Below are 26399 nucleotides of genomic sequence, written 5' to 3'. Positions count from 1 at the left end.
TGAGAGGTTTAGCTGCAGGTCGGAAGAGAACTTCTGCATTCACTTTCAAACTGCTGAGGGGCAGTGATAAGTACAAGATCAGTGGGAAACCCCCAGCTTTCCAGTCCTGTGCCAATTGTGTCCTGCTTTAAAGCTTAAAATAATGACACACGTGTGTACACACACACAGAGTCTGTGACCCAGTTGTAGGTGATCTTCAAGGGCACTGGTGTCCACTTAAAACTTGTGTTAAGTTGTTGGTGGCACACAGACTGGATGGGTTGCATTTGTACCTGATCACAGCAGATCCTGCAGCACCTCCTCTGCTCATCAGCCACATGTTGGTGCTGGGGAATCACTCACTGCTCAGTCATCTAAAGGTTGAACTGAGGCTTCTCTTGGTGTGGTAGCACTTTGAGGGAGCAGGGGAGGAAGGCAGGGTGCACAAAACTTCCTTTGTGGTGGCCACATGAGAAGTGAAAAGCTGAAGAATAGTTCCTTAAGCTGCCTGGTGGATCTTGGTGAACTTCAGGAGAGCATCGCTAAACCCTGACTTCTCCAGCACTTTAACTTGCCCTGTTGTTACACCTCAGAAGAAGACAGGAGTAGGTTGTGTGTGTTCATCTCTAAACTTAATGTGGAGTCTTGGCCCAAGCAGGGGAGTCCTGTGCTCCACTTGCAGGTGATTCTTGAAGCTGTTAAATCCTCTCTCTGCAAAGCTCTTGCAAGCTGTTGTAGTGTAACCCGGCCCCTGCCTGTCTCTGCAGACCCCAGACCTGGAGCAGCTGGGCAGGATGGTGGAGCTGGACAGTGACATGGCTGACATCACCCAGGAGCCTCCCCCGGAGCCCCTGCTGGAAGACAACGTGATGGAGGAGCAGGAGGCAGTGCCTGCTTCAGCGCACATCGCGTCCACCCTGGGCATCAACCCCCACGTGCTGCAGGTGGGTGCCTTGTGACAGCCCCTCTCTGAAAGGGAGCACTTGGTGATGTTCATCACTGTCTTTCAGTTTGTCTCCCCAGGTGTATTTATATACCAAATAATGAACTATCCATCACACCTGTAGCACAGTCCAACCTTCCAGTGCCTAAAGGGACTCCAGGAAACCTGGAGAGGGGCTTTGGACAAGGGCCTGTAGGGACAGGACAAGGGGAATGGCTTTAACCTGCCAGAGGGAGATTTAGATTAGATTAGGCATGGGGGTTGGAAGGAGATGAGCTTTAAGGTGTCTTCCAACCCAAACTATTCCATGATTAAGCTTTTCATGTCTGTAAAGGTTTACCATAAACATAGAAGCCTAATCTGTAAGTTGAATCCCAGATGGCTTTGGGTTGGAAGGGACCTTAAAGCTCCTCCAGTTCCACCCCCTGCCCTGGGCAGGGAATGCAGAAATGAGACTCATCTGAAAGGTAGAATTCAGAATTCTGAGGGGTGGGATAAGCTGAACTGATCCCTACACAGGAGTTGTAGGGCCTAGTTAGTGGGAAACAAGATAGTGGGAGAACTGGTCTTGATTTGGGGGTTGGTGTTCTTGTTTGGTGGAAGGGTTGTACCTTCAACACTTGTGGGCTTTTGCTTGTCAATTCAGTTTGTAAGGAAAAACCAGTCCTGAAGTTATTAAGCTGAAAAACAAGCAGAAGAGAGCAAGGAGCTGAGGAAACAGGGTTATTTTGGGACTTCACACCCATCCCTACCCAGGCCTGTAGCACTGATGTAACTAGTTGATTGTCAGAGATCTTCATCCACCAAAGCCCATTTCTGCCTCCACTGTCACTGGGAATCCTCATAGCATGGGGGGGTTGTCTGGGCATGTGCAACTGCACAGGTTGTTTTGGGGGGGAGGGAGCTGAGTGGATCCGCTGCTGCTGTGAGTGGGTGCTGACGTGCAGCCCTGCCTTGCCATCTCTTCAGATCATGAAGGCTTCCTTGCTTGCTGATGAAGACGACCTGGATTTGATCCTGGATCATCATCCTGGGAAGCAACCTGTGAAAATGGATTCTTCTCAAGAGATCTGCTCTCCGAGGCTCCCGATTTCAAAATCCCACGGGCAGAAAAGATGCTCAGGTACTGTGAGAAACCACTTACTGTGTGCAGAAAGAGGTTTTGCTTCTGATACTAGCAGGCAAAGTCCTGTCACTGGCTGAGCACAGGGCAGAGCTGCGTGCTGTGGTGGGTCAGCTCTGGCCAGCAGCCTGTTGCCCACCCAGCCACACTCTCCCTTCTCCTCCTCAACAGGATGGAGGAGAAAATGGGATGAGAAAAGCTCATGGGTTGGGATAAAGACAGGGAGATGGTTCTTCTTGTGACAGCACCTGAGAAGCAGAGTTGGCTTGTGTAAAATTAATGTATTGCCAGTTAAAATAGGTTTGGATAATGAGAAACAGAGGCAAACTGGAACAACACTTCCATACTTCCCTGTGAGGGTGCTGAGGCGCTGGCACAGGGTGCCCAGAGAAGCTGTGGCTGCCCCATCCCTGGCAGTGTTCAAGGCCAGGTTGGACACAGGGGCTTGGAGCAACCTGCTCTAGTGGAAGGTGTCCCTGCCCGTGGCAGGGGTTGGAGCTGGAGGAGCTTTAAGGTCCCTTCAACCCAAACCAGGCTGGGGTTCTATGGAATGGACTGCTGAAACACGGCCGCCCCCTTCATGTTCTTCCTCCGTCTCCCTTCCAGTCGGCGGGCTGCTGCAATCCAGATTTGCCAGTGTGCTTTCCCAGTCCCCCAGTGCTGCTGGGCAGGACCTGAAGGGGCCGCAGGCTCCGAGCAGTCCCTCTCCTGCTGCCATCTGGTCGGTGACGTCTCCGCTGAAGGCGGTGTTCTCCGTCCCGCCGTCGGTGCCCGAGGTGCAGATGAGAACAGTGGGGGTGCGCAGGCAGCAGGGCCTCGTGCCCCTGGAGAGGTCCCTCACCCACGGCAAGGGGAAGCTGCTGATGGACATGGCGCTCTTCATGGGGCGCTCGTTTCGTGTTGGCTGGGGACCCAACTGGACCCTTGTCAACTGTGGAGACCAGCTGAGCGCATCGGGTGACGTGGAAGATCAGTGTGACGCGGTGGAGTACGGATTCCTGCCGACTCCCGTTGCTCCAAAACCGTGAGTAGCAGTTTCCCTTGGGGTGGCTCTGGCATCCTCTGTGTTTGAAAGAACCCTGATTGTAGGGCCGTATTCCTTCAGAAGTGGTGCAAGACCACGTTAGCCATGGAGATACCCTTCAGGTTGCTACTTCACCAAACTCTATCTCAAAGACCTGGAATATTGTAGCAAGAGCAGTTATGTTTTTAACACTAGCACTGTCATCCTGCAAAAGGTTAAAGAGAAAGTTCAAAATTGTTGTCCAGGAAGCTTTAATCTGCTGTTGATCCTCCCTGAGGGTATCTGTCCTACCTAAGGAATTTCTTGTTTAGCCTTCTTGGATGTCTTCAGTTCTGCTTGTATATAAAGCAGTGTACAGACCTTCCCTGGGCTGTGTAACTCCATCCCTAAACTTGACTGGAATATAGCTGGATGTTCCACCTCTTCAGTCCTCCAAAAAGCTTGTTTGGATGTTCTCCAGCAGATCTGATGTGCTGAGAATGAGGTGCCCCCACAGAATGCTCTGGCTATGGTAAGGTGTGCTGCTTGCCTTCCGAGAGCTTCAGGCACATAGTTCAGTGAGGTTTGATGGGCACAGTGTGGTTCTGAGGCCCACGCTGGGTGACCAGGCTTCTCATACCTGGCTGCTGAGCTTGGGTCAGGTCTTTGTCTGTCCTTATGCTACAACTGGGACAAGCTGCACAACGCAGCAGCTCTGTGCTGGAGCAGTTCAGTGGGTGGAGAACAATTCAGAACGTTGCTACCTGCTTTTATCTCCTTTCCTCCTCCAGACTCTCAGAATCCTCTTTCAAGGTTCACGTGGAGAAGCTGAGCTTGGCACAACGGAAGACGGACAGAGAAAACCAACTATATCTCATCCCTCTGGAGATAAAGCTCAAACACAGCACGGTCCATATGGATGAGCACTGCCCTCTTCTAGCGCCCAACCCGGGAGTTTCTGCTATCCATGACTATGCTGACTGGGTCAGGAAAGCATCTGAGGATCCTGCTGTGACAGAAGGTGAGGCTGGAATCATTCTGTTCACAGTGGTGATAGTGAATCCGGAAAACTGTACAGTTGAGATTCATTTCAGGCTGAGAGAGCTGGGCTGGGGCAGCCTGGAGAAGAGAAGGCTCCTGAAGGGGAGCCCTTAGAGCAGCTCCAGTGCCTGAAGGGGCTCCAGGAAACCTGGAGAGGGGCTTTGGACAAGGGATGGAGGGACAGGCCAAGGGGAATGGCTTTAACCTGCCCGAGGGGAGACTGAGATGAGCTCTGAGGCAGAAGCTCTTCCCTGTGAGGGTGCTGAGGCGCTGGCACCACTTTTCCCAGAGAAGCTGTGGCTGCCCCATCCCTGGCAGTGTTCAAGGCCAGGTTGGACACAGGGGCTTGGAGCAACCTGCTCTAGTGGAAGGTGTCCCTGCCCGGGGCAGGGGTTGGAGCTGGGTGAGCTTTAAGGTCCCTTCAACACAAACCGTTCCATCATTCCATGATTTCAGGTTTCATCCGAGCAGTGGAACATGAATAAAACGGGAATAGGCTGTACTAGCGTTCCCTTTGAAAGCACAAACATGGTTGGTTGCATGTGGGGAGCTACCTGACTCCCTGCATCGACTCCTAACAGTAGGATAATCCTTCTGGATATCTTGCGAGCTTATACTTAGGATCTTAGAGTCCCGCCTACGTGTTCTTCCATAGTTTTTACTCCTGATAACTGAGTAACTCTCTCCTGACAGCCACTGTGAAGCACTGGTGCTTGGCATGGACGTTGTGCGAAGCGCTCTGGGGGAAGCTGAAGGAGCTGGAGGCCAGCTTGGAGGAGCCCAGGGAGTACGTGCTGGCGCTGGAGCGCAGGAGAGCCTTCTCCCGCTGGCTGTCGGCCACGGCCGCCGCGCGCATCGAGGAGGAGGTGGCTGTGTCCCGGCACGGGAACCCCGTGGAGGCTGTTTTCAGCTGCCTCACTGGGAAGAGGATCGGGGAGGCCTGCAGGCTGGCCCAGCAGTCAGGTGAGACGCTGCAGTCTCTGCTCCTTGCAGGAGGGTGCTGTGGTTTAAATCCAGCCGGTAACTCAGCACCACGCAGCCACTCGGGTGGGATGGGGAGGAGAATGGAAAGAATGTGAACCCCGCAGGGTGAGATAAGAACAGCTTAATAACTAAAGGACAATATAACACTACTGCGAATAATAATGATAAAGGAATTCATTGGAGACCTCAGAGCAGCTTCCAGTGTCTGAAGGGGGCTACAAGGATGATGAAGAGGGACTTTTCATCAGGACCTGTAGTGATAGGACAAGGGGTGATGGGTTTAAACTGAAACAGAGGAAGTTCAGCTTAGATATAAGGAAGAAACTTCCCCCTGAGGGTGCTGAGGCGCTGGCACAGGATGCCCAGAGAAGCTGCGGCTGCCCCATCCCTGGCAGTGCTCAAGGCCAGGTTGGACACAAGGGCTTGGAGCAACCTGCTCTAGTGGAAGGTGTCCCTGCCCATGGCAGGGGTTGGAGCTGGATGATATCAAAGTCCTTTCCCAACTCAAACCATTCCATGATTCTGTGGTTTTCAGTGCTTAATGGCTAGTTACATCTTGGTCTTTTATGTTGGCTCACATCCTCAAAGTTCTCCATTTCTCTCCTCTGAGGAATCCATCCCATTTTGTCTTTTCCCCTCACCCCCATGTAGTAATGTCTGTGGAGTGGTTTATTTCATCCCAAATTGTGCACACACGCCAGTTGAGCAGCTCAGGCTGATCCACATGCCCCGCAGCTCACACAGAGGTAGCTGGGGCACTGGTGGGTGGGAGGATCTGCCTGATGTGCTGCTGTGTCCCGTTGCAGATGACCACAGGCTGGCTCTGCTCCTGTCCCAGCTGGCCGGGAGCCAGCCCGTGCGGGACCTGCTCACCATGCAGCTGGTGGACTGGCACAGGCTGCAGGCAGACTGCTTCATCCAGGAGGACAGGCTCCGGATCTTCGCCCTGCTGGCAGGAAAGCCTGTGAGTGCTCTTCCTTATCTCTCCTGTCCTGGACTTCCCCTTCTTGACAGCAGTGTGCTTATACTGCAGCACACAGCCACAGCGTGTGGTACGCAGCCAGAGAGGACAACATGGTGCTGGGTTTTCTGTTAGTGTGACCTCTTTGTGTTGCACCTGCTTGGGGCAGTCCCCAGCACAGACACGGGCTGGGGGAGACGGGATGGAGCAGCCTGAGGAGAAGGACTTGGGGTGTTGGGTGAGGAGAAGCTCCCCATGACCCGGCTTCAGTGTGTGCTTGAGCCCAGAACCCCCCCGTGTGCTGGGCTGCACCCCCAGAGGTGAGCAGCAGCTCAGGGAGGGGATCCTGCCCCTCTGCTGCGCTCTGGGGAGCCCTTAGAGCAGCTCCAGTGCCTAAAGGGGCTCCAGGAAACCTGGAGAGGGGCTTTGTCTGACCTGAGTCCTTTGTCACTTCAGGTGTGGCAGTTATCAGAGAGAATCAACATCAACGTGTGCTCGCTGCTGGACTGGAAGCGCTGCGTGGCCGTGCACCTCTGGTACCTGCTTCCTCCAACAGCTTCTATTTCCCAGGCACTTGCCATGTACGAGTTGGCCTTTCAGGTAGGTCAGTCATGCCCGTGTATGGGATCTTACTCAGTCCCATGACTGATGCTGCACCGAGACTCCTGTGGGCAGTTGGGTATCCCTGTGGGGATGCAGAGTGTGGAATTCCCTGTGTATGGGTTCATTATTGCAGTTGTCAGCGCATCAGAGCCCTTCCCCAGCTCTATGATGAGTTGTTGCAGCAGTGCACTTGGATAAGAATGTTCTTATCAAAGGGAATATAGCTCCAGGGTCAACCTGTTGGTAATTCTAGTCACTTGGGAAGCTCAGACTGCTCCTCAGGTGGTAGCAGCTCATTGTAAGCACATCTCCCACTGATGGAGTGTTTCCAGGTGTTTGACAGCTACCCAAAATGGGGAAGGTGGGTAGTGGCAGCAGCAGGAGCTGTTTGGGCCAGGTACCAGGCAGTTTTCCCACCGGGATGTTTAATACTCAGCTGCCTGACTTGTCAAATAGTCCTTGAAAACCATCCACCCCATTTGTTTCCCCGGGTGCTTCACAGCAGGCACGAGCCGAGCTGCAGGCAGCGTGTGGCTGATGCATTATGCAGAGCCTGTTGCTGCTGCAGAGCTCTCAGCCTCTGGGTACAGACAAAGGGCTCTGTGGCAAAAAGTGTTTAATCATTTAACTAAAGATCCTTCAGCCTCCATCTGTGTGCTTAACAATAGCCCAGCGTCGAGTGTAGTAACTCCTGATGGATGTGTGCTCAGTGCTGCAGGGCTGCTTGTTGAGAAGCTCTTCATGAGCTGGCAGCGTGTGCTTGAGCCCATCATTAATGCAAAACACTGGAGCAGCTCTGCTCTGGAGCCAGGCTGAGAGAGCTGGGCTGGAGCAGCCTGGAGAAGAGAAGGCTCCTGAAGGGGAGACCTTAGAGCAGCTCCAGTGCCTAAAGGGGCTCCAGGAAACCTGGAGAGGGGCTTTGGACAAGGGATGGAGGGACAGGCCAAGGGGAATGGAGGCTGCTGAGCTGTGTGGAATGCAGGATGCAGTTTGTTCAGTGTTATCTTTAACTGACTGTTAAAACTGGTTCTCTAGAACACACCAGAGTGTGAAAAATACGCCTGCTGCCCTCTGCCTCCCTACCTGGAGGATTCTGGCTGTGTCATAGAAGAAGATGACAATGCAGGCAGGCCTCTGAGGGACGTCTGCTTCCACTTGTTAAAGCTCTACAGCGACAGGTAAAGAGCCCCAAAGCTTACTTAGAAGGCTCCTGGATCAGTGAGTGGCCTGAATTCCCAGACCAGGGGTATGAAATCAGCCTCAGCACTTACTGAACTGCTCCAGCATTCAAAACCTGCTCTGCATGTAGGTCCTTAAAGCACATGGTGATGCTGTTGCTGCTGGTGATGGTATCACTGGTGAAACTGAAGCTCTGGAGCACACTTGTGGGGTTTGCTTACATGTTGTCTGTGTCTGAGGAGTGCAGTGGTTGTGCTTTGCTCAGCAGCCTTTTTGAAGGCCTTGAGAAATCTGTGGGAGGGTTTAAACCGTGGCCATCATGTACAAAAGGAAAGGTGGTGACAGGCTGGGTGCAGACTCAGAAGAGCAAAAGGATTTTAGCAATTGCTCATATCTTTTTTTTTTATTATTATTATTATCTAAAATCAAACCCAAGGCCCCACACCCTGTAAGTCACATCTGTGCAATAACTGGAGGTGGTGGAGGGAAGGAGCTGAGCAGCACCAGCCTCTGACTCTGTGCACACAACAAGCTGTTGGTGCTGCCCATGTTTTCCCTGCAGGCACTACGATCTTGACCAGCTGCTGGATCCCAGGAGTATCACATCCGACCCCCTGGACTGTCGCCTGAGCTGGCACCTCTGGGAAGTGCTCAGGGCCCTGAACTACACCCACCTGAGCCAGCAGAGCCAGGGCGTGCTGAACACCAGCTACGCTGCCCAGCTCGAGGGCGAAGGCCTCTGGGAATGGGCTGTTTTCATCCTGCTGCACGAGCCCAAGACACAGTGAGTGAAGAGCCTGTTCTGCTGCTTGCCTTCAAACAACAGTGTGGGCTGTTCCATTCGTGCCTTTTCCACTGCCAATGAGTGTAACACTCTGCTGCTGCCTCCTTCAGTCATAGAACCATTGAACCAGCTGGGTTGGAAAAGACCTACAAGGTCACCAAGTCCAACCACTGCTCCATGGCCACCACTAACCCACGGCACTGAGGCCTTGGCTACACGGGGGGTGAACCCTTCCAGGGCCGGTGACTCCAGCCCTGCCCTGGGCAGCCTGTTCCAATGCCTGAGCACCCTCTGGGGAAGGAATTGTTCCTCAGCTCCATCTAAACCTGCCCTGGGGCAGCTTGAGGCCGTTTCCTCTTGTCCCATCCCTTCTTCCTTGGGAGCAGAGACCAGCCCCCTCCTGGCTCCATCCTCCTGTCAGGCAGTTGCAGAGAGCGAGAAGGTCCCCCCTGAGCCTTCTCTTCTCCAGACTAAACCCCCCCAGGTCCCTCAGCCTCATCACACTTGTGCTCCAGGCCCTGCACCAGCTCCGGTGCCCTTCTCTGGCCCCGCTCCAGCACCTCAATGTCTCTCTTGCAGTGAGGGGCCCAGAGCTGAGCACAGTTGGACTGAAGCCTGTCTCTGGTGTGACGGGGGGGGTTGCTGTTGCATTGACACCTTGTCTCTCCCCAGCATCCGGGAGAAGGCCGTGCGGGAGCTCCTGAACCGACACTGTGTCCTCAGCGAGACCCCCGAGTCCTGGGCCAAGGAGACGTTCCTGACGCAGAGGCTCTGCGTCCCCCCGCACTGGATTCACGAGGCAAAGGCAGTTCGAGCACGGATGGAGGGTGACAAGCATAAAGAAGCCCTCTTCTTGTTCAAGGCTGGGCACTGGAACCAGTGTCACAAGCTGGTTGTCAGGCACTTGGCCTCAGGTGAGTCTGCTCTCCTCCTCTTTTCATTCTGCCTCTGGAACAGGGCACACCAGCACAGGAGGGGCAGAATCCTCAGGTGCTGAGGACCAGGAAGTGGTAGGGCTGTGTTTATCACAATGGGGTTGTTAGAGAGTGGTTGGCTGTGTCAAATAGCTCTCACTGATAACCTGGTGTGATGGTTCTTCACTGCAAACACAAGAGAAGGGCAGTGCTTCACCTTCAGCACATGCACCTCCCCACGGTAGAGGTGCCTCAGGGAACAAGAGCAGCAGGAGCATTCCTGGTATCCCTGCTCCAGGAGGTGGGGTGGCCTCAGACTTGCCTTTTGTAGCTTGTAAATGAAGTACATGTTTCTGGCCACAGCTGATGCTGTCAGGGAGTCACCAAACTGCCTGAGAGTGGTGTCCATTGCTTGCTTTGTCTGCTCCTGATGTGTAAAAAGCCATTTTACTCCATTCCTCACACTCTGGTTCTCCTCAGATGCTATCATCAATGAGAACTACAAGTACCTGAAAGGATTCCTGGAGGATCTTGCCCCTCCGGAGCGCAGTGCCCTCATCCAGGACTGGGAGATGGCAGGACTGGTCTACCTGGATTACATCCGTGTCATTGAGATGCTCGACAGGATTCAACAGGTAACAGATGAAAGCACTTGGATTGGTTCCTTCCTTCAGTTTGGAAGCTCGTGTTGAGTTCTGCTTTTAGAATAACCTTTTCCTCACTGTCCGTGCCAGTGTTGGTGTGTCCCTTCTGCAGACGCAGCCAGCAGCCTGTGGTGCAGGTCTGAAAATAGGGAGAGGTTTGGCAGATGCTGTTGAAATAAAATAGAGGGTGGATTGGAGCAACCTGCTCTAGTGGGAGGTGTCCCTGCCCAGGGCAGGGGTTGGAGCTGGAGGAGCTTTAAGGTCCCTTCAACCGAAACCATTCCATGATTCTAGGGTCTCCAGGGACTTATCCTGCCATTGGGGTTCCTGGGCTGCTCACTCAATTCTCAGGGCTCTTGAGGGGCCACCACTGAGCTCAGCTTGGCAGAGGAGGGGTGGTGAGGCCACCACAAGCCCGGTGCCACCACCAGCACCACCTCTTGCTCACCCTGAGCTGGGCGGCCGGTGGGAAGTGCTGGTGGGAAGTGCCGGCCTCAGCAGGAGCAGGGAGAAGTTGGGCAGCTCCTGCTGAGTTGGTCAGGCTGGGGGCTCCTGGGGCCGTTTGAGGACAGGGTTCTGGCAGCTCAGGGCCAGATTTTGGCTCTGCTTGTGTTGGCTGTGGGAGCTTTTAGTTCAGCTTCACTCCCCCCAGCCCCGGAGCTGACCCTGCCAGCAGGGACGGGTGAGGAGATTGACTCTGGTGCCGTGGTGTCCCATCCTTCCCTCCTCTTCAGCAGAGGATACCAGGGAGATGGAGCCACTCAGGGTCCCCAGGGGGGTTCAGGTTCTCCAGGAGCAACCCTGGGACCATCTCCAGGACAAACTCCATGCGAGGAGCTGGGAAACTGGCGCCATCCTTCCCCCTGCTCCGCCCGAGGCAGGATCAGGGTCTGGTCACGGCCCTTCAGTGCAGTTTCCAGCGCTGCTGGAGGGGTGAGTGACAGGAATCGGTCTTGCAAAAGCCTCGTTGCTGGGGCTGGTGTTGCAAGTGCCTCTGTGCAAGGGCAGGAGGGTGCTGAGGAACTGGCTGGAGATGGGGAAGTACAGGCGGGTTCCAGCTGCAGGGTGGCAAATGCTGAGAGAAGGGAAGATAAAGCTCTGCAGGAGGGAGGGTGGGAGGAAGGCTCCAAGGAGGAGGGGAAGGGGCAAAGCAGAGGAGAGAGCTCGGGGAGAAGGGGAAATGGAGCCAGAGAGGCTCCAGCCCTGGGCTAGAGGCAGCACACGGGGCCTTGGTGCCTGCCAGGGCTGGTGTGGGGTTGTCCTCTCTGCTCCCATCGGCTGCTCACCCCTCAAGCCCCTCCTGCCCCCGCTGCCTCATGGGGACAGTGAGGGTGCAGCGGAGCAGAGCGGTTTCACTTCTTGTTTGCAGACGTGTTTCCCCCCCGGCCCAGCCGCGCTGTCACTGTGGGGCTGAGGGACACGTGTGCATGGGCTGCTTCAGGCCAGCAGCGCAGCCGGGTCCTGCTGTGCTTGTCCTGCAGCGTGTCCTGCAGCAGGCACAGGGGCAGCGGTGCCACTTGGTGTGCACCCAGCACCCTGCTCGCTGCACTGCTGCCCCTGGCCCCTCAGCGCTGGGTAAGCCGTTTCTGGGGGCAACACCACCAGAGGGACGTGGAGCTGCTGGAGCGAGGCCAGAGGAGGCCCCGGAGCTGCTGCGAGGGCTGGAGCAGCTCTGCTCTGGAGCCAGGCTGAGAGAGCTGGGCTGGGGCAGCCTGGAGAAGAGAAGGCTCCTGAAGGGGAGACCTTAGAGCAGCTCCAGTGCCTAAAGGGGCTCCAGGAAACCTGGAGAGGGGCATCTGACAGGTCGGACAGGGCTTGGAGCAACCTGCTCTAGTGGAAGGTGTCCCTGCCCGTGGCAGGGGGTTGGGACTGGAGGAGCTTTAAGGTCCCTTCAACCCAAACCATTCCCTGATTTTGAGGTGTGGGCTCTGCCCTTCACACGTGCTCTGTGTAGCAAGATGTGAGGTAAGTGAAAAGGGTGAACACTCACTGTCAGCTGCTTAGTGGGGAACCTGCCTGTGAATCCCCTCTCATTCAGTTCCAGGCTTCCCATTTCCCCACTTGAGGTGTTACCCTCACACAGGTTGTAGCATGGTTTGTGTCTGCTGTTGGATGATCTGGCTGAGTGTGCTCAGTGATGCTGCTGTGGGGCTTGGGTGACTCAGAGCCTGACTCTGCTGTTTGCTCTTCAGCTGGATTGTTCCACCTACGAGCTGGAGAGGTTACACACCAAAGTGACATCACTGTGCAACAGGATAGAGCAGATCCAGTGCCACAGTGCCAAGGACCGCCTGGCTCAGTCAGGTACAGTGAGACCCCCCCCACCCCACATTGCCTTCAGCTCTGGGGCAACAGCACAAGGGGGATGTGGAGTCCAGAGGAGGCCCTGGAGCTGCTGCAAGGGCTGGAGCAGCTCTGCTCTGGAGCCAGGCTGAGAGAGCTGGGCTGGGGCAGCCTGGAGAAGAGAAGGCTCCTGAAGGGGAGACCTTAGAGCAGCTCCAGTGCCTAAAGGGGCTCCAGGAAACCTGGAGAGGGGCTTTGGACAAGGGCCTGGAGGGACAGGCCAAGGGGAATGGCTTTAACCTGCCCGAGGGGAGATTGAGATGAGCTCTGAGGCAGAAGCTCTTCCCTGTGAGGGTGCTGAGGCGCTGGCACAGACTTTTCCCAGAGAAGCTGTGGCTGCCCCATCCCTGGCAGTGTTCAAGGCCAGGTTGGACACAGGGGCTTGGAGCAACCTGCTCTAGTGGAAGGTGTCCCTGCCCGGGGCAGGGGTTGGAGCTGGAGGAGCTTTAAGGTCCCTTCCAACCCAACTCTAAGGAACGGGGCCATATTCTGCTTGGAGGCAGTTTGTATGAGGAGAGGTGATTCCTGCTGGTGCCTGGTGCTGTGGAGCCCCTGGGAACTCTCGTCTCCCTCTCATTGCAGACATGGCCAAGCGCATCGCCAACCTGCTGCGGGTGGTGCTGGGGCTGCAGCACGCCCCCGAGCCCATGTGTGAGCCCGCTGCGGACCTGCAGCGTGTGCCCCTGCGCCTGCTGGCCCCGCACATCGGCCGCCTGCCCATGCCCGAGGACTACGCCTTGGAGGAGCTGCGCAGCCTCACCCAGTCCTACCTGCGGGAGCTGACGGTTGGGACTCACTGAGGAGCCCCCCCCCACCCCTGGACACTTGTTTTGTACCACTTGTTCCCCCTTCCCCTCGGCTGGGGGGGAGCAGCCTCTCCAGCCACGCAGGTTTTGTCCATAAAGGTGTCCAACAGCTTTAGCACGTGGGTAACGCAGGAGTCTTTGTCACCGGGGGAGCGTTGGGTCTGGGTGGACCTCACAGGCTGGTCCCTCACCACACACCAAGGTCCTGGCACCAGGAGCGCTTCTTGCTGAAGCTGGTTGTCCCTGTGGAGGGGGCACGGTGTTGGCTTCATCCTCTGGCCACTCCTTGTCCCTCCTGTTGCAGCACAGAGGAGGGTGCAGCAGCTCTGGGGACAGTTTTCTGTGGTGGGGCTGCACTTGGTAAATCCATGAACCTTCAGCACTGGCCGTGGATGAGCTTGAACCAGGGCTCTGTGTTCCGAGTTTGCTCATGGGTGGTGAGGGGAGAGGAAACTTCACTTAGAACTGTCTTTTCCTGCGTCCTCGTGCTAAGGTGGAGGCTGGAACGGGTTCTTTTTCCATCCTCCATCTCCGAATCCAGCTGCTTCCCTGGCTCAGGAGCAGGAGGTGGCGCGAGCTCTGTGAGGCTTCTCCCCATCACCACCTTCAGGACTCCAGGCTGCTGCTGGGGCAGAGCATGTTCTGCCCCAACTCCCCTGAGGCACCTGACTGTCTGTGGGGTCAGAGCCTGGTGCGTCTGTCCTCGATGTCCTCGCTGGTGTCACCGAGCAGAGCCACCATCAGCACAAGCACGTCCTGTGCCCTGGTGTGCGTGTCCCTGCTCCTGCTGTGCCCTGAATCCCACTTACTCTTGGAAGAAGGAAAAGTGGCTGTTCCAAGGTCTGCTCCCAGGTCTGTTCCATGGGGCTGCTCCCGGCTCTGTTCCCATGTTGAGGTGGCTGCAGCAGCACCTCCTGCGGTGGGCAGCAGCTTCCCGTGGCTGGAGCTCTCCACTGGCTCCTGAAGGTCTTCGTGCATGAGGATTATGTAAAGGTTTTTATTAAAGAATTATAAATAAATGCTCTAGATTATTTTCCTGTCTTTTTGAAAACAATAAATAAAATGTTTATAGAATTCCCACCGTTTCCTTTGCTTTTCCAGCCACTTTCAGCCAGATTTCAGTTTCATGGGCATAGGGCCCCTGGTCGCACCCGTGGTGGGGCTGGCTCAGGGGGCGGCAGCTCCTGCCTGGTGTGTGCAGCGATCCACTGGGAAAGCCGAAATGCCCCGGGAGCAGAGCCTGTCCAGGGGTGGGAGGAGCAGCAGGAATGGGGCATGGAATTACGGAGTGGCTTGGGTTGAAGGGACCTTAAAGCTCCTCCAGCCCCAACCCCTCCCACGGGCAGGGACACCTTCCACTAGAGCAGGTTGCTCCAAGCCCCTGTGTCCAACCTGGCCTTGAACACTGCCAGGGATGGGGCAGCTGCAGCTTAAGTCCCTTCAACCCAAACCAGGCTGTGATTATACTGGGGAGGAGGCTGGGGGAGCTGTGGGGCAGCCTCTGGCTGTGCTGGGAGCCGGGTCCCCCCGCCTTCGCCTCCTCCCATTACCGTAACTGTGTCCCTCCAGCGCAGCAGCCCCCGCCGGGACCGGGACATCGTCCTGCGGATGAATAATTCACCGCCTGGAAACCAAACCTCCGGCCTTAAAACCGATCCCAGTGTCTGCTCAGCACCTGCCTCCGGGAGCCGAGTGGGAGCGGAGCCAGGGCCGCGCCGGGGCCTCGGCACGGCTGGAGCCCGGGGGATGCTCCGGCACCGCCGCGGCAGGGCCCCCGCTGCCACTGGTGCTCCGTCCCCTGGGTCACATCCTGTACCCTGCGGTAATGTTCTCACAGATGGGAATAATCCTTCTCTTCCCTTTCGTTGCTCGTTCAGTGCGGCCGGAGGACAGGATGTCCCTTGCTGCGCACTGTGCTCCCTCCAGCTCTGGTCCACAGCATCCACCCTCAGCTCTTCCCACCGCTGCTGCCTCAGTGGGCTCCAGCGCCCCAACATCTCCCTTTGAGCCCCGGGATTTCCTTTTCCAGCTCCCCCTGGGGCAGGGTTGCGGGAAGCAGCCCCCTCCTGCACCGCACGGCCAGAGGCACCAAGATGCTGGTTTCCAGCACTCGAAGCTGCGGTCTGGGCAGGCAGAAGCTCCAGACGTGAGGAGCCACCTCGCCCCTGCGCGCTCCTTGTCACCAGGTCCTGGCCCCGAGCTGCCTGTGGCATTATTCCCACTGGAATGGGAGTGACGGGTCATGGTCCCAGTGGGAAATCCCTGGCCCTGGGCAGCCGACAGCAGTGTGTGAGCGCCTCGGCCCCGGACCTGTCCCACAGGGGCTCAGCTGCACCAGACCCAGCCCCAGCCTCTCCAGGCCCCATAGAGGGACTGGGGTCACCCTCCATCACCCCACACCGCAGGGCTCCCCCCGCCTTGCCCCGGCCCTGACGTCACCGGCTGGCAGCGCCTGTGTCCCCCCCGCGCGCAGGGATGGAGCGGCCGCTGCTCACGCTCTGCCTCGCCGGCTGCCTCCTGGCCCCGGGTAAGTGATGGGCGCTGCCCCCCCCCCGCCCTGCGTGCGGTGATGGGGTCCCCCGCACATGGGGGGGGCACCGGGAGTGCGAGGAGGGGCTCGGGCTGGCGGCGGGTCCCGGTGATCCCTCGGGACGGGTCCGGCGGCGCCCGCGGCCGCTCCAGCCCCGCTGTGGGTCCCCGCAGGCGGCCGCGGGGCTCCGGGCAGAGTCGCCCACAAGCTGCTCCACGACCTCTTTGCCAACTACTCCAGCGCCCTGCGCCCCGTGGAGGACACGGACCGGGCGCTCAACGTCACCCTCCAGGTCACCCTGTCCCAGATCATCGACATGGTGAGTGGCCGCGCGCGGCACCGGCACCGGTGAACACGGCACCAGCCCGTCACGCCGCTGCCACTGCTTCCCCCTGCGGGTCCTGCTCGATCCAGAGACCTTGAAACCAGCTCAGACCCCTCAAACCAGCCCAGCTGCAGCTTGGACCCCCCAAAACCTGCACAGCTCCTCCCCAGGGAGCTCAGACCACTTAAAGCTGCCCCAGACCCCGCAGCACCGGCTCAGTCACCTCCCAAAACCATAGAATCATCAAATCAACCAGGTTGGAAAAGCTCATCCAGTCCAACCATTCCCCAGCAGTGCCAAGGCCACCACTGCCCCATGGCACTGAGGCCTCGGCTACACGGGGTGTGAACACTTGCCCGGCCGGTGACTCCAGCCCTGCCCTGGGCAGCCTGTTCCAATGCCTGAGCACCCTCTGGGGAAGGAATTGTTCCTCAGCTCCATCTAAACCTGCCCTGGGGCAGCTTGAGGCCGTTTCCTCTTGTCCCATCCCTTGTTCCTTGGGAGCAGAGACCAGCCCCCTCCTGGCTCCATCCTCCTGTCAGGCAGTTGCAGAGAGCGAGAAGGTCCCCCCTGAGCCTTCTCTTCTCCACACTAAACCCCCCCAGGTCCCTCAGCCGTTCCTCATCACACTTGTGCTCCAGGCCCTGCACCAGCTCCGGTGCCCTTCTCTGGCCCCGCTCCAGCACCTCAATGTCTCTCTTGTAGTGAGGGGCCCAGAGCTGACACAGGATTCGAGGGGCGGCCTCACCAGTGCCCAGTGCAGGGACCCCTTGAAGCCAGCTCAGAGCTCCACAATGCCCCCAAGCCAGCACAACTCCAGGGGCTGCAGAAAGGTCGAAGGCCAGGTTGGACACAGGTGGTTGGAGCAACCTGCTCTAGTGGAAGGTGTCCCTGCCCATGGCAGGGGGTTGGGACTGGATGATCCCTTCATCCCAACCCATCCCAGGTTCCCATGACTGTTGCAGAAGCCACTGACCAGGCTGGGTGCTGAGGGGGCTTGCAGGTGACACCGGGGTCCATCCTCTGCACCCAACCCTGTCCCCTCACAGGATGAGAGGAACCAGGTCCTCACCTCCTACCTGTGGGTGCGCCAGGCCTGGCTGGACACTCACCTCACGTGGGACAAGGACTCCTACGGCGGCATCGACAGCATCCGCATCCCCAGCAGCTACGTGTGGCGGCCCGACATCATCCTCTACAACAAGTGGGTCACCGGACCCCCTCTTGCTGCTCCCGGAGCCGGGTGGCTGAGAATGGGCTTGGGGGGGCTGCACTGTCATCACCAACCCTGGGGCTGATGTGGGGTGGGACCAGGGGGTGTCTGGGGTGAGTAATGGAGGGAGATGGTCACTGCAATTGGGTGATAAGGGGGGGCTGGCCCTGAGCCCCATGTTGGAGGTGATGTGGGCCCCCTGTCCGTCCCCCCCAGTGCCGATGACCACTTTGGCGGCTCGATGGAGACCAACGTGGTGCTGCGCTCGGACGGGCACATCATGTGGGACTCACCCGCCATCACCAAGAGCTCCTGCAAGGTGGACGTCTCCTACTTCCCCTTCGATGGGCAGCGCTGCCGCCTCACCTTCGGCTCCTGGACATACAATGGGAACCAGATCGACCTCCGGAACCGGCTGGACACTGGGGACCTGACAGACTTCGTGAAGAATGTGGAGTGGGAGGTGCTGGGGATGCCGGCCACGAGGAACGTCATCACCTACGGCTGCTGCTCCGAGCCCTACCCCGATGTCACCTACACCCTCCTGCTCCGCCGCCGCGCCTCCTTCTACATCTTCAACCTGCTCCTGCCCTGCATCATGGTCTCCCTCCTGGCCCCGCTCAGCTTCTACCTGCCAGCAGACTCGGGCGAGAAGGTGTCGCTGGGGGTGACGGTGCTGCTGGCGCTCACCGTGTTCCAGCTCCTGGTGGCAGAGAGCATGCCGCCCTCGGAGAGCGTGCCGCTCATCGGTGAGCCCCGCTGCAGCCGGCGCCATCCCATGGGAGCTGGGGATGGGCAGCAGTGCTGCCAGGGGGTGGTGGGTTGTGGTGTACGTGGTGTCCTCAACACAAGAGGGACATGGAGCTGTTGGAGCGAGGCCAGAGGAGGCCCTGGAGCTGCTGCGAGGGCTGGAGCAGCTCTGCTCTGGAGCCAGGCTGAGAGAGCTGGGCTGGGGCAGCCTGGAGAAGAGAAGGCTCCTGAAGGGGACACCTTAGAGCAGCTCCAGTGCCTAAAGGGGCTCCAGGAAACCTGGAGAGGGGCTTTGGACAAGGGCCTGTAGGGACAGGACAAGGGCAATGGCTTTAACCTGCCAGAGGGGAGATTGAGATGAGCTCTGAGGCAGAAGCTCTTCCCTGTGAGGGTGCTGAGGCGCTGGCACAGACTTTTCCCAGAGGAGCTGTGGCTGCCCCATCCCTGGCAGTGTTCAAGGCCAGGTTGGACACAGGGGCTTGGAGCAACCTGCTCTAGTGGAAGGTGTCCCTGCCCGGGGCAGGGAGTTGGAACTGAAGGAGATTTAAGGTCCCTTCAACCCAAACCAGGCTGAGATTCTATGATTCTATGATGGGGGTGCAGGTGTCAACCCCTCCACTGTGGCATCACTACATAGAACCATAGAACCATGGACTCAACCAGGTTGGAAAAGAGCTTTAAGCTCATCCAGTCCAACCGCTCCCCAGCCCTGCCAAGGCCACCACTAACCCCTGGCACTGAGGCCTCGGCTACACGGGGTGTGAACACTTGCAGGGCCGGTGACTCCAGCCCTGCCCTGGGCAGCCTGTTCCAATGCCTGACCCCCGTTGCCCCCGCAGGGAAGTACTACATCGCCACCATGACGATGATCACGGCCTCCACGGCGCTCACCATCTTCATCATGAACGTGCACCACTGCGGGCCGGGGGCGCGTGCGGTGCCACCCTGGGCGCAGCGCCTCATCCTGCGGTACATGGCGCGGCTCTGCGGCGTGCACGAGGTGGGGGGGAGCTGCCGGGGCCAGCGCCGGGCGCCGGGGCCAGGGGACACAGACGGGGAGGTGGGTACCACGGATGGGACCTGCCCCCGGCACCGCTGCCTGTGCCACCACCGCGTGCTGCTGCGCCACGTCGCCTACATCGCCGGGTGCTTCTGCCGGCACCGCGCCGCACAGCGCCGCACCGGGGAGTGGAAGAAGGTGGCCAAGGTGATGGATCGCTTCTTCATGTGGGTCTTCTTCCTCATGGTGTTCCTCATGAGCGTGCTGGTGCTGGGCAAAGGTGCCTGAGGGTTGCAGTGCCCCAGTGCACCCCCTGACCATGACATGCAATGGAAGGGTGCTGGCTCTGGGTGTACCATGAGGGCGGATGATGGTGAGCACCCCTCATGTCTCCTATGAAGGTGCAGCATGGGAGCTCCACCAGTGCTGGGGAAGAGGAGACCAACAGTGGGACCTCAACCAGTGTCTGCTGTAGGCATGAGGGGTCCTGGACCCCAGAGTGGCTGCACCCCCATTGCATCCCTATTGCATCCACATTGCATCCCTATTGCATGCCCACTGCATCCCCATTGCACGTTCACCGCACCCCCATTGCACACCCACTGCACACCCATTGCATCTCCATTGCACCCCCTCTGCACCCCCACTGCACCCCCATTGCACCCTGCACCCGAGAAACCCAACAGATATTGGAAATAAACCCTGGAGTGAGTGCCCTGCTTCTGCCTGTGGAAGGGGGGTCCTGGGGCTGGCACTGGCAGCAGCTGGTGCGTGCTGGGGGTGAGCACGGGATGGGGGACACACAAGGACCATTCCCTGCATGGGACATTCCCAGTTATAGTCATAGAATCATGGACTGGGTTGGGATGAAGGGACCTGAAATCTCCTCCAGCTCCAACCCCCTGCCCCGGGCAGGGACACCTTCCACTAGAGCAGGTTGCTCCAAGCCCCTGTGTCCAACCTGGCCTTGAACACTGCCAGGGATGGGGCAGCCACAGCTTCTCTGGGAAAAGTCTGTGCCAGCGCCTCAGCACCCTCACAGGGAAGAGCTTCTGCCTCAGAGCTCATCTCAATCTCCCCTCTGGCAGGTTAAAGCCATTCCCCTTGGCCTGTCCCTGCATCCCTTGTCCAAAGCCCCTCTCCAGGTTTCCTGGAGCCCCTTTAGGCACTGGAGCTGCTCTCAGGTCTCTGCTCCAGGCTGGTTCCCCCCTGCGCTCCTGGCGCTCAGCAGTGGGACCCGTTACTGTGCTGGGCCCGGCGCTGCACCACGGGGGATGCACACCCGCGTGTGCCCATGGGTGCAAGTGACAGCGTGACCGCGCGGTGCGAGGCGCTCAGCACCCTCCCGGAGCTGACACTGATTTACTGGTTGGGGAACGGCTCCTTTGTGGAGAAGCTGCCCCCGGCCGCGGCCGCTCGCGAGGAGCCGGTGCGGTGAGTAGGGGCCGGCGCAGGGACCCGCAGCCCCAGCACTGGGGGGGTCACGCAGGGAGCCGGGGCGGGCGCTGACGGGTCCCGCTTGGGGCTGCAGGGAGGAGCCGCGCGGCGCGGGGGTGATGCTGCGCCGGGACCTGCGCCTGGAGCCCTTCAGCGCCCATCACTCCCGCACCACCTTCTCCTGCGTGGTGCTCAGCCCGCTCGGGGCGCACACCACGGACCTGCGCTGGCCGCCGCCAGCGCCGGCGCGGGGCTGAGGCCGGGCGGCAGCTCATGACACGTGTGTACATCACAACGTGGGTCCTGCTCCGCACCCCCGCGCCGCTGCGTGGGGACACCACCCCTCATGGAGGCCCGTCCCCCTGGGATGGGGATGGGTCTGCTCAGCCCCACGGCTCCCGGTGCCCCTCGCCGAGCCGGGAGCCGCTGCCCGGGCCGGCCCCGGGCCCTGCCCGCAGCGGGCTGTGGGACCCCAGCGGTTATTAAAGCACATTGAGGCTGCCCCGCGTCACCCGTGTCCTGGGACGGGGCTGCTGTGGGTGCAGAGCGCACCCATGGGGTGAGGGATGAGGGCGAGGAGGTGTGCTGGGTGCACATGGAGGGCAGGATCCATCCCTGACCCCCTCGCAGCCCCATGGCTGCACCCTCGCCTGGAGGATGGGGAGGACGAGGGGAGCTCTGGGAGGCAGAGCCCCGAGCACATCGCATCCCCCTCTGCACCCGGGTTGTCCCCTCAGGGCCCTGCTGCTGAGTCTGGGGGTGCCAGTCCCCCATCCCCGGTCTCTTGGGTGCTATGGGGGGTGCTGGCAGCCACGGGGACATCCCCAGACCCAGACCTGCATCACACCGCAGGATGCTCTGGGTATGGGGGCGCTGGGGATGGACGCGACCCCGGCTGCAGCCCCCCATAAGCTGCCCCCAGCCCAGGGAGCTGAGGGAACCCGCGACCCCACATCGAGTCTTTATTCCTCTGGGAGCCAGGGGAAGGCGAACAGGGACTCCCCCAAAGCCCTCCCTGCTGCACCGCGCACCCCATCCCCGCCAGCACCAGCCTCATCGCCAGGGCAGCATCCCGCGGCCCCAGCCAGGCTCCGCCGGTTGTCCCGGGTCCGGAGGCACCGCGGAGGGGCTGAGCCGGGCCTGGGGCCGTCCCCGCGCCCCGTCCCTCCAGCGCCGTGACGCCGGTTCCAGCGGCTCCCGGTCCCGGCCCCGTCTCCTCGCGGCGGCTCAGGGTCCCCCGACGGCCGCCAGCGCTGCCAGGAGGAGCCCCCAGAGGGCGCTGCTGCCGGTGAGGGCCGGGGCGGGCCCGGCGGAGGCCGCCCCGCAGCAGGGGTCTCTGGGCTCAGTCCCGCCGAAGGCGCACGGCGCGGTCCCGCACCGCTTCTCTGCCGGGAGAAACCAGCGCTGTCGGCACGGACACAGCCCCGCAACGGCCCCATCCCCCCGGCCCATCCCCCCGAGCCGCTCTGTGCCGTGCAGTGCAGTGCAATGCTGAGCTGTGCGGTGCTGAGCTGTGCAGTGCTGAGCTGTGCGGTGCTGAGCTGTGCGGTGCTGAGCTGTGCAGTGCTGAGCTGTGCAGTGCTGAGCTGTGCGGTGCTGAGCTGTGCAGTGCTGAGCTGTGCAGTGCTGCGCCATGCCATAGAGCCATGGAATGGTTTGGGATGGAAGGGACGTTAAAGCTGATCTAAAGCCACGGGCAGGGACACCTTCCACTAGCACAGGTTGCTCCAAGCCCCTGTGTCCAACCTGGCCTTGAACACTGCCAGGGATGGGGCAGCCACAGCTTCTCTGGGAAAAGTCTGTGCCAGCGCCTCAGCACCCTCACAGGGAAGAGCTTCTGCCTCAGAGCTCATCTCAATCTCCCCTCTGGCAGGTTAAAGCCATTCCCCTTGGCCTGTCCCTCCATCCCTTGTCCAAAGCCCCTCTCCAGGTTTCCTGGAGCCCCTTTAGGCACTGGAGCTGCTCTAAGGGCTCCCCTTCAGGAGCCTTCTCTTCTCCAGGCTGCCCCAGCCCAGCTCTCTCAGCCTGGCTCCAGAGCAGAGCTGCTCCAGCCCTCGCAGCAGCTCCGGGGCCTCCTCTGGACTTGCTCCAACAGCTCCATGTCCTCATGTTGAGGACACCAGAACTGCACACAGTGCTCCAGGGGGGGGGTCTCACACCATGCTGTGCCATTCCATGCCATGCCATGCCATGCTTTGCTGCCGAGACAGGCAGGGATGTGCACCCCAAGTGCCCTCCCCACAACCCCCATTCCCAGCAGAGCTGGTGGGAAGTGGCCACCCCCCGTCCCCGCTCCCTGCTCCCGGTGGCAGGGAGCATCCGCCCCATCCCATGGGATTTGCACCTTTCACCAACTCGCAGTTGAAATTGCTTTTGGCGCCCTGGGAGCGGAGCTGGATGAGGGACCTCTGCCCAGCACGGGTGAAGTTGGTGACCTGGAAGATCTCAGAGGGTGGGATGAGGATCTCCTCCTCGCTGCGGAAGAAGGAGAAGTCCCTGATGAGGGCCCCGCAGCAGGTCTCCACCGTGAAGGTCGTGTCGTTGCCGAAGTTTTTGCTGATCTCTTTGCTGATGGAGGTAGAGGTGAAGTGCCCAAAGCGCACGCTCTGGTTGGGCTGCGCAGTGAAGCTGATGTTTCGGACACCGCGGTAGACGCGGTGGCAGCGGCAGTGGGTCTCGGCGCTCCTCAGGGTGCGCAGTGCCTGGCTCAGCAGGAAGTGCAGCGTCTTGAACTGGAACACGTGCAGGTATTCCTGCCGGGAGCGCCCAGCCTCGCGCACGGCCATGTTGAAGGCTTCGAACAGGTATCTCTCCGTGGTGTACGCCATCAGTGCAACCGCGTGCTCCGACCGCAGCCCCGGCGGCATCGGGACGTGGTGCTGCTGTTTCCGCCACTCCTCGGCTGCCCTGGTCCAGGCCTTGGCGTAGATGCTGTTGGTGAGGAACTCGGTGCGGTTGAGCTCCGGCAGCTCCTCCTCCATCATGTGGCTGCAGCCCTCGTACTGGTCGTCAAAGGAGTTGGGGGCCATGTCCATCGCCACCTCCTTGATGGGGGAGAGGCCGCGCTGGTACAGGGGGCTGCCCACCGCCGGGGGCCCGGCCAGCAGCACCAAGCCCAGCACCAGGCGCTCCATGGTGGGTAGAGCCACCCCACAAGCAGCAGCCGGTTCCTCTGCGCGCGGCTGGGGAGCAAGAGCAGGGTCAGCCTGGGATGGGGCTGCCCCACACCTCAGGTGAGAGGGGAGCCCCCGGTCACATCCCAGCCAGAGGCACCCACTCGGCACTCCCCAAGCCCCCGTTACCTGTGTTGAACAAGGGGGTGTCCCCGGTGCCTGGCAGCAGGATGTGGGGTCACCCATGGGAGCAACCCCCCGGACCCCCATGAGGAGCGTTACCTGGGTCGGGTGCAGGTCTCCGGCTCCCACAGCTCCAGCCCTCCCTTGCCCCTGGGGAAAGTGATAAGCGGCGGCTCCTGCTTTTTATAGCAGCCCCGGCCCGGCTCCAGCGCCCTCCCCCTCCCGGGTATTTTTGTCTTCTCCTGGAGCAGCTTTGACCCTGTCCATAAACTGCTTTTTGCTTTTGCTTTCACTGTGGTGCTGCAGCTCGGACCCTTCCTGCTGGGTCCAGCCCTGCTCACCCAGGACGTGGTGCTTGCACTGACCCCCCAGCACTGCGCTGCTGAGGACAGGGCAGGTTGTGGCACGGGTGGCCTGAAGGAGGCGATGGCGTTGGAAGGGGCATTCAAGGGGGGTCCGACCCTGCCTGGAGGGGGTTAGGAGCCAGGAGGAAGGGCAGGGTGCAGGCAGCATGAATGGGGACATGGGGACATCCTGTTCCATCCCTGCTCCTGTTGGAGTAGCTCCAGGCCAAGGAAATGGCCCCGTCGTGGTGCTTAAGGACAGAGAGACAGACTGAGGGGGCAAACCCCAGAGGAGCTCGGAGCCCACCCTCAGCAGCACCATGGCTGCTGCTGCCCCAGCTGTTCCCTGATCCATAGGGAATGGGGGTCAGCATTCCCTGGAGCTGGGATGCCTCTTTAGGTTATCCCTTGAGGCTGCACCAGGAACTGGCAGGCTGGGATGTGACATGTTTTGTGTGCCTGTGACATGCAAGATGATACGTGTCAGAAGCTTCTGAGATGGTCTCTGCATCCCATCCTAACACTAAGTGTGGGAAATGTTAGGATCCCAGAGTGGTTTGGGATGAAGGGCGCTTAAAGCTCATCCAGTCCCAACCCCCTGCCCCGGGCAGGGACACCTTCCACTAGAGCAGGTTGCTCCAAGCCGCTGTGTCCAACCTGGCCTTGAACACTGCCAGGGATGGGGCAGCCACAGCTTCTCTGGGAAAAGTCTGTGCCAGCGCCTCAGCACCCTCACAGGGAAGAGCTTCTGCCTCAGAGCTCATCTCAATCTCCCCTCTGGCAGGTTAAAGCCATTCCCCTTGGCCTGTCCCTCCAGGCCCTTGTCCAAAGTCCCTCTCCAGGTTTCCTGGAGCCCCTTTAGCCACTGGAGCTGCTCTCAGGTCTCTGCTCCAGGCCGGTTCCCCCCCGCACTCCCGGCGCTCAGCAGTGGGACCCGTTGCTGTGCTGGGCCCGGCGCTGCCCCAGGGCTCCGGCAGCCCCGCAGGCACCGTCCTGCCCGGCACGGCCCCGGCAGCGCCCGGACGCGCTTCCTGCCCGCGGGCACCCGGTGCCGGGGCTCTGCCGGGGGCTCCTGCCCGGCCCCACAGGGATGGTGCTGCCCGGACCCGTGACAGGTCTGCACCTGAGCCCCATGGGGCTGCCTCTCCCCGGCCCCGAACTGCTCCTGTGAGGCAAACAGGGCTGCTCCTGCCCGGCCCCGTGGGGCTGCTCTTCTCCAGATCCATGGGGCTGCTCCTCCTCGATTCCACTGCACTCCTCTTGCACAGCTCGTCCTCCTCTTGATCCCTCATCCCCAGTGTCCCCACGCTGCAGATTCTGTGGGTTCCCTCGGTTCCAGGGTGTTCCAGCCCTGTGCTCCCGGCGCTCAGTAGTGGGGAACCCCCTGCTCTGCTGGGACCAGCGCTGCCACCACGGGGGATGCAGAACAGATGCCACAGCAGGAGGTTGGAACTGGATGATCTTAAGGTGCTTCCCAACCCAAACCATTCCCTGATTCTATGATTCCCTGTTCTTCAAGAAGGAAATCTTCACAGCACAGGAGCAGCCGTCCCCATGTGCCGGAGGACGAGCTGCCAGGAAGACCAGCCTGGCTGGAGCTGAGGAACAAAAGGAGTCTTTCTGACTCTCCGGTTGAGAAAGTGCCTATGAGGGTGGCAAAGCCCCAGTAAATCGCTGGAGCCCTCGTTCCCACAGGACAAACAGAATGTGAACCTCCAGGTTTGATGGGAACCGGCAATAAGCTGACCCAACTGCTGGAATGTGTTAAATCATCAAGAGGGTGATGGGTCACCAAAGACAACCGGGAGTTAATAACGGCTCCAATAGTAAGAAAGGCCCTGGAGAAAACTTGCAACGAGGCCCATGAGGGAGCTGATGCTGTGGGTACCAGCCTCCTCCACCCTTGGATATGCTGGTCCATGACTTCCAATGGGGCACGAGGTGTCTGTCAGGATGTGGAAGGATGAACCCCTGAAGGAAAAGTGGAAGGGACCTTTCGTGGTGCTCCTGATGCCCTGTACTGCAGTAAAGGCCAAAGGAGTCAACTCGTGGAGCCACTGTAGGAATCCTCTTGCCCGCTGAGTCAGGCAAGTACAAAACGAAAAATGATCTTTTGCAAATAAGTAAACTCAGTTTTGTTTCCTGATTATGGGATGCTGAGCTTGGTGGTTTTGAACAATAGCAACAAGGAAGTAAC

General features: G+C 59.5%; 4 protein-coding genes across 6 annotated transcripts in view; 3 read left to right on the top strand and 1 right to left on the bottom strand.

Annotated features, from left to right (window-relative positions):
• NUP98 (nucleoporin 98 and 96 precursor) overlaps positions 1-14381 on the top strand; it is a 39713-nt gene extending 25332 nt beyond the window's left edge. For all 3 annotated transcript variants that reach the window (XM_030473100.1, XM_030473110.1, XM_030473119.1), the window contains 13 exons: positions 747-923; positions 1892-2045; positions 2652-3069; positions 3840-4069; positions 4783-5052; positions 5880-6037; positions 6491-6634; positions 7673-7815; positions 8379-8600; positions 9273-9514; positions 9995-10149; positions 12351-12462; positions 13084-14381. In XM_030473100.1, the coding sequence (XP_030328960.1) occupies positions 747-923; positions 1892-2045; positions 2652-3069; positions 3840-4069; positions 4783-5052; positions 5880-6037; positions 6491-6634; positions 7673-7815; positions 8379-8600; positions 9273-9514; positions 9995-10149; positions 12351-12462; positions 13084-13301 (2643 nt within the window). In that variant the 3' untranslated portion in view covers positions 13302-14381. The remainder of the gene's footprint in view (positions 1-746; positions 924-1891; positions 2046-2651; positions 3070-3839; positions 4070-4782; positions 5053-5879; positions 6038-6490; positions 6635-7672; positions 7816-8378; positions 8601-9272; positions 9515-9994; positions 10150-12350; positions 12463-13083) is intronic.
• Positions 14382-15782: 1401 nt separating this feature from the next.
• Positions 15783-19413, top strand: CHRNA10 (cholinergic receptor nicotinic alpha 10 subunit). Its single transcript, XM_030477598.1, has 5 exons — positions 15783-15834; positions 16011-16156; positions 17212-17366; positions 17592-18124; positions 18965-19413. The coding sequence occupies exons 1-5, from the start codon at positions 15783-15785 to the stop codon at positions 19411-19413; spliced, it is 1335 nt and encodes a 444-aa protein (XP_030333458.1).
• Positions 19414-20411: 998 nt separating this feature from the next.
• LOC115602277 (interleukin-18-binding protein-like) lies at positions 20412-21063 on the top strand. The gene is made up of 2 exons (XM_030473240.1): positions 20412-20559; positions 20657-21063. The coding sequence occupies exons 1-2, from the start codon at positions 20420-20422 to the stop codon at positions 20817-20819; spliced, it is 303 nt and encodes a 100-aa protein (XP_030329100.1). The 5' UTR covers positions 20412-20419; the 3' UTR covers positions 20820-21063.
• A 545-nt stretch (positions 21064-21608) lies between these two features.
• Positions 21609-23696, bottom strand: ART1 (ADP-ribosyltransferase 1). Its single transcript, XM_030473191.1, has 2 exons — positions 22907-23696; positions 21609-21947 (listed from the first exon to the last, which is right to left on the bottom strand). The coding sequence occupies exons 1-2, from the start codon at positions 23694-23696 to the stop codon at positions 21790-21792; spliced, it is 948 nt and encodes a 315-aa protein (XP_030329051.1). The 3' UTR covers positions 21609-21789.
• Between the last annotated feature and the right edge of the window lie 2703 nt (positions 23697-26399).

This window comes from Strigops habroptila, chromosome 2 (assembly GCF_004027225.2).
Source record: "Strigops habroptila isolate Jane chromosome 2, bStrHab1.2.pri, whole genome shotgun sequence".
Classification (NCBI taxonomy): domain Eukaryota; kingdom Metazoa; phylum Chordata; class Aves; order Psittaciformes; family Psittacidae; genus Strigops; species Strigops habroptila.
This window is presented reverse-complemented; position numbering and strand designations above follow the sequence as displayed.